Source organism: Rutilus rutilus (genome assembly GCF_951802725.1).
Source record: "Rutilus rutilus genome assembly, chromosome: 13".
In the NCBI taxonomy this organism is placed as follows: Eukaryota; Metazoa; Chordata; class Actinopteri; order Cypriniformes; family Leuciscidae; genus Rutilus; species Rutilus rutilus.
Genome location: NC_140218.1, coordinates 14,061,722 through 14,067,750, shown reverse-complemented (window position 1 = coordinate 14,067,750; position 6,029 = coordinate 14,061,722). Strand labels below are relative to the sequence as shown.

Here is a 6,029-nt window from a genome sequence, read left to right as displayed (position 1 = left end):
TATTTTTCCACTTTTTAGCAAAATTTTTGTACATTTCTATGACAGGTTTATGGCTTTTCCCCTCGTTTCTTCGAATATGATTGTGCCACTTGTTTTGATTAATTAGGATCTAGGTGATTTAGATGAGGAAAGATGGATGCCACATGACTGATTTTTTTTTTTTTGTTCTCCACCACCTCTCCCCCCTTTATCCTCCTCTCTTATTCATCCTCTTCATATTTTTGGGAAACTCTCTGGAGGATTTTTAGCAGATGAGCTAAGATATTTAGCAACAGATTGACCATTATCTTTGGTGTGGTTACAGACAAAAAAAATTCAATATCTCAGAAGCATCCAAAGCATCCACCATGAGCGATAAGAGGTCATGAACTCCCTAAAAAAATATTTTCAGATGCCAAGATAAGCTGTTAAACTACACAGAGAGACTATGTTTCATGCTGTAAAGGATTAACCTCAAATTTTTTGGTGTACTTTTATATCAAAGACAGCAATGTTTAAACAATCATAATTTATTTAAATATATTGTCTTTTAAATATACATATCCCAACGAAGCAGTCGTACGTCAGACGCTGATATGTTTGTTATAGGTCTCATTTGTACAATATTTACATATCAAAATATACTGAATATATTCCACAGTCACACACTCAGTCTCACACAAAAACTAAAAGCTTTTGGTCACGGTTTTACTGCAAAAGGCAACCTGTCTGCTGGCAAACAGAAGCGAAAGGAAACGTTCATGCAGTTAACTGGTTTTCAGTTCTAGCACAGAGAAAAGGAAAGCTCTCTCGTTGCAATGAACCATAATTGACAATTTCTCGTCATAGCTCTGAATTGTAACCCCATCGAGGCATGTCGCACGAAAAAATCACTGGCTGTGGCGAGTCATGTTATTTGATGGGAACAAACTGAAAACCACGACAATCCCTTTTTTTCACGATGAAACGATGGAAAAATGGTTTTCTTTTTTGGCAGACAGGTTCAGAGCCCAATACGCCAGATGCGTTTTTTGCTTTCTTTCTCTGACGTCCTGTATTTTAACATCGGCTCCATGCGGAGTCCATCACACCGTCCTTGGGCAAGTGCATCCCATTACTCTGTCCATTTACTGCTCTATCAATTCTCCGGAGAGGCAGAAGCAGTGTTCTGGACGCGATATGCTGATTATGTGGAATGTTGCGTGTTGGTTTAAATTTTCTTCTCTTGTCCAAAGGCACTTGACTGCTGTTTTTTTCCTCCTTCTTGGGGTCACTCTGGTTTGGCTTCAACCTGCTTGATAAAGGATGTGAAGTTTAGTGATGTTTCAGACTTGGCTGTGTTCATATACATGTGTGCACTTGGATGCATGTGAAAATTCTTTCCCTTCTGTGAAAAATTGGGAAACGGTGTTTGTTACATGCACTCCTTCTAAAGTGGTCTCCAAAGCATTGATGTAAAGTTTATATACATGCTTAAATCACATCCGAAAGATCTTAACGCTAAGACACGGAGGTTTATCTGTAAGTTATCTAATCCTGGAATGTGTTCTCGGTCTCAAAACCTTTAGCTGCATGCATCCTCTCTGAAAGTGGGGAATAAATCCCTTTTTTGTTGTACTTTTGTAATTTACCTACATATCTAACATCTTTTTTTGTTTTGAATCTGTGTAGTATCCAGAGTTCCCACAAATTCTGACAAATGTGAAATTAAAACTGACAAATTAAAATAAACAAATTTAAATATTATACTTTTAAATCAATGCATATAGATGTAATTATTTAAATTTAGGCTTTTTAATGACATCAACTTTTCCAGGATCATGGGAACCCTGCATATCCCATTCTCCATCTCTTCTCCAATTTCTTGTAACTCTCAATTTTCCTTCATTCAGTGATAAAAGAAGGGAAACACTTCATATTGATGGTCCACTTTAGTCATTCTACTACCTATAAGTAACTTTGCAACTACATGTCAGCTGTCATTATAGTATTATTAGACTGTCTGCTTAATATCTAATAACACCTCTACAGACATTTTACTAACCATAGCCACGTTTCCACTGCAAGAACTTTCCCCAGGAACTAGGAACTTTGGGGTGGCACTCTGTTTGTTTTGTCCGCAGGAACCAGGGTCTAAATTAAGTTCCAGGGAGCAATTTACCCCTTAGAAAGTCCCTGCTTGTGAGGTAGTACTTTTTCAAAGTTCAGGAACTTTCGGGGGTGGGACTTGGGCACTGAACATGCTGATTGGTTGAGTTCATGCCGCATTTGTTGATCTGTTGCTGTGCATGCAGTCCTACGTCACCGGACTAATTTGCCTAATCTTCAGTGTACTTGGAAACGCAGAAACAGGTCTGAGGGAAAAAAGTTCCTGGGACAAATTGTTCCGGGGTAATTTCGGTGGAAACGTGGCTTATAAGTATCTTTGCAAGTACATATCAACTTATTCAACTAACCTGAACCTAACAGTCTACTAATACTCTAAAGAGTTGCAACTGAATAAGATTTGGTTGGCAAAGTTACTTATAGTCAGTAGAATGTGTAAAGTGGTCTATCAAAAAATAAAGTGTAACCAAAAAAGGAATTAAAAGTGTCTTACCTGGTAAAGTTAACCCTCTTGACATCTCCCCGCCAGTCGCGTCAGGAGTCGCGCGCACCTTTTGTAGTCTGAGGACAGGAGTAAAGCCTGATGAGTGGGATAATCAGCTGGATGAGTCCTGAATTTGTAGCCTATACTGTTTCTGTGTTAAAACTCCATGTGCAGAGGTAAATCAGGGGCACCTAGCCGACATTGAGACTCATGAATATAAAGTTTGTACAGGGTCCTGGTGCATGTGGGCAGAGGTGTAACCTGTTTGTGGGGTTGAAGAGATGGGAAAGCTTGACTGTACTCACATGCAGGGATGGTGCAGTCTCTGGTGTTATGGTAAAGCCTGTAAACAGTCTTCCTGCATTTTGGACTGAAATAAAGAGGACCTGATGGAAGGAAAACAGCCCAGTTAAAATTCTCCAACACGTTTGTTTTCCTTTGTTGCTTTGAGGTCACAGAAAACTCAAAAGTCTCTCACCTGTTAAGTGTTTTATAACCTTCTCTTTCTTTCTGAGGTCTCTGGGAAAGATTTCTGCAAAGAGAAAGAAACATTCAAAGGTCAAATCCTGAATATCCGCTGATCCTGCAAGAGGGACGAGTCTGAAGCTCAGACAAATACTCAGCTCAACATTCCCCAGCAATGATCATGCTCTAACTAAGCGGTTTAGACCCCCCCCCAAAAAACTTTCTGTACACACCATGATCACCTATTCTTAGACACACTCACCAATATTATAATTATTCGTTCAACACAAATGTATGTTCAGTACTTTTTTAAGTACATGTAGTTTGTTGTCTCTCTTATAAAATCCTAGGCCAGAGACCACTGATATAACTGGGAGTCGCTGATCACCAATATCACGTGTCTGACTAGTTGGCACTCAACAGTGCAATGCAACACTGTTTCACCCAATGCTTTGAGAGTTAAGATTTTGGCTAGTGCCCTAGTGGGTAAGTCATATCCTTCCTAAATATAGGTCAAGGAAAAATAAGGCATATAGAGTGTGATTTCATTGCATTACATAAAATATCAAACCAAGTGGCAACATTATAGACTGAAATGGTTCAGAAAAGTGTAATTAGCTAGACCTATTTTTGCAATGACTTTTAAGTAACTGGTCTCAAAGTGATTTATGGTGGAAGCATACATGGACATGTTCCACTATAAGGTGTGACAACCAGTAAGTGTCATTTTATCTTAATTTAAAAACATACAGTTTGCTTGAAAAGTGTGCTATCTTTTTTTTATTATTATTATTAAATGTAACTTGCCACATTTAATTATCCAATGCAATGGCAACATACATTTTTAGTTTTGTGGACATTTAATGCTCTGCTTACCTAAAATTGTTTCCCCACTTTCCGTTTTGAGATTATGAGCGTCCTTTGGCTCGAGTGCGCGCTCTGTCTCCTGCGCGCTCGCGTCGTCAGATATGTTTTCCACCTGTCTCGTGATGTCCATTATCCGTCTGAATGTTTTTTCGACCTTGTTCGCCCTGGCATCGGTTTGTGCGGAGGTACAGATTAACATTACGAGCCCCATTAGCATCACCGGAGCACGCAGCGCGCACATCGCTCCCGCAACCAGAGTGCGCGCACGTCCCGCACTGCCCAGGTCCTGGTGAAGAAGTCACAGGGTTTATAAGATGCAAAAGTCCACTTTACGTTAAAAATAAACTTTGGAAGCTTTTACGATTTCTTAAAAAAGAAGTGTTATTTCACTTTCACTACCAGGCAGTTTGGACACGCCTAGTCATTCTTGTGTCATTCACAAAGTAGTTTTTAATCATTTAGGTAATCCAAACTCATTTATTTCTCATCGACAGCGATTTAATTGCATGAAGAACAAAACAAGAAGTGTCATGCTCCTCAGATGTTTCTCCAGAGAAAGAGATCCCAGAAACTCACACGTGTTTTCTCTAGAGTTACAGATTTCAACAATGTCTCAAACTGTGCTCAGATTTGGAAAGATACCCACATATGCAATCAAAAGTTTCAGTATCAACTAATTTCTCAGCATATTCTTCCAAGACCAAATAATCTCAGCGTTGCACCTAGATTTTATTGTTAACCATTATTCGTTTTATTAGGAGTTTTATGGAAAAATATACGAGACATACAATATAAATGAGCACACCAAAGTTCTTAAAGAGATATGTGCAATAAGCTCCTAAACATAAATTCAGACTGAATTGAAATTCACCAAATTCAAACTGACTGATAGGCTACTGTAGATAAAGTAACTAGTTAAACTATGAAAGTACAAGCTAAGAAACTACACATTCGCATTTAAAGCATCTAGCCCATAGAAGCGTAGTGATTTTTCTCCTAATTTACAATCCTTTTGTAAATCAAAATAGTTCCGGAGAAAAAAATGTGTAAGCAATAACGTTAGGTTAGGTATGATATGGTCAAAAAACAAAACAAAAAAAGTAAAAAAAAAGAATCACCAATGCCTCCAGTAAACCTACCTGAGGACGGTCGTTGGCTGCTGTTCTTTCTCTCAATCGGCACAGCCTGAGGCAATTGAGCGCGCGGTGTGTTTTATTGAGTCTCGAGTGTCCGGTGCCTATATAACCACGCAAGGTTTGCAGAACGAGCTGGGAAAAAGAGAGAGAGAGAACTATCCTTTCAAGCGAATCGTCCTTTATTATACTCAAGCGTGGGAAGTTTGAGTGGTCAGACTCCTTGCTGATGTTTCCGAGACTTGAGAAAACTCCAGTGAAAGCTCCTCGTGGACACTGAGCGCGCGCGCCGCTTGTAGTAAATGTCTCAAAACATTCGTCGTCAATTCTCGCCAATTTATTGAGGCTGCCAGACGGAAGGAGTTGTCCCTCGAGGGCTTACATCGCCGTGTCTTTAATTAGAAACTCGTCACACATACGCTGCACATCCTCTTATTCCCGTTTCTCACATGCAGCATCCCATGGACATTTTTTCTTGCCCACTATCTCATTAAAGCACTTAGAAAGCTGTGCTTGCAGGAAGAGACGTAGCTATACCAGGAACTGTCCCACCATTGCACAGACTGGAACTCTTATAGTGCCTGAAAATCAGGTTTTTCCCCTCACACACCACCATAGATTACCATTTCATCCCTTCGTGTCTCCAGAGGATTGATTCGAGTTACAGATCGATGCCTGGAAGTGGCTGCAGCTGATGTAATTATTCTGCGTAATGGTAATGATAGCGCAAGAGAAACAGTCAGCCAAACAGACCAGAGAAAAGTGAGTTCGGATTAGTTTGTGTTTGCTTTCGTTCATACCACTCCCTCAAAGCAAAAGAGAACATGGAGCAATTTGGCTCCCATCCCGGTCACGAACGGTGATCTGCATGGGCGGACTCAACACTAGGCAAAGGTAGGCAACCATCTAGGGCCCCTAAAAGTCAATTAGACCAACACCTAACAATATAAGTGTTCACTGTCTTACACAGAATTAAACCTGAACATTGAGGGAAA

General features: G+C 39.9%; 1 protein-coding gene across 3 annotated transcripts; it reads right to left on the bottom strand.

Annotated features, from left to right (window-relative positions):
- Positions 1-496: 496 nt before the first annotated feature.
- On the bottom strand, positions 497-5,798 carry alkal2a (ALK and LTK ligand 2a). 3 transcript variants are annotated; one of them, XM_084427823.1, is made up of 6 exons: positions 5,041-5,798; positions 3,911-4,187; positions 3,048-3,101; positions 2,875-2,955; positions 2,579-2,646; positions 497-1,270 (listed from the first exon to the last, which is right to left on the bottom strand). In XM_084427823.1, exons 2-5 carry the CDS (start codon positions 4,140-4,142, stop codon positions 2,588-2,590), a joined length of 426 nt encoding a protein of 141 aa, XP_084283949.1. In that variant the 5' UTR covers positions 4,143-4,187; positions 5,041-5,798; the 3' UTR covers positions 497-1,270; positions 2,579-2,587. The 3 variants fall into 3 exon arrangements, with proteins under 3 accessions (XP_084283949.1, XP_084283947.1, XP_084283948.1); XM_084427821.1 differs by having other exon boundaries at positions 497-1,273; positions 2,579-2,665; positions 5,041-5,673; XM_084427822.1 differs by having other exon boundaries at positions 497-1,273; positions 5,041-5,668.
- Between the last annotated feature and the right edge of the window lie 231 nt (positions 5,799-6,029).

Coding starts and splice junctions, on each gene's coding strand:
- alkal2a (XM_084427821.1), bottom strand. CDS start 4,142: ATGTGCGCGCTGCGTGCTCCGGTGATGCTAATGGGGCTCGTAATGTTA. Junction 2,956..3,047: donor GGTTATAAAACACTTAACAG/GTGAGAGACTTT, acceptor TCCTTCCATCAG/GTCCTCTTTATTTCAGTCCA. Junction 2,666..2,874: donor AGACTGCACCATCCCTGCAT/GTGAGTACAGTC, acceptor CCCACTCATCAG/GCTTTACTCCTGTCCTCAGA.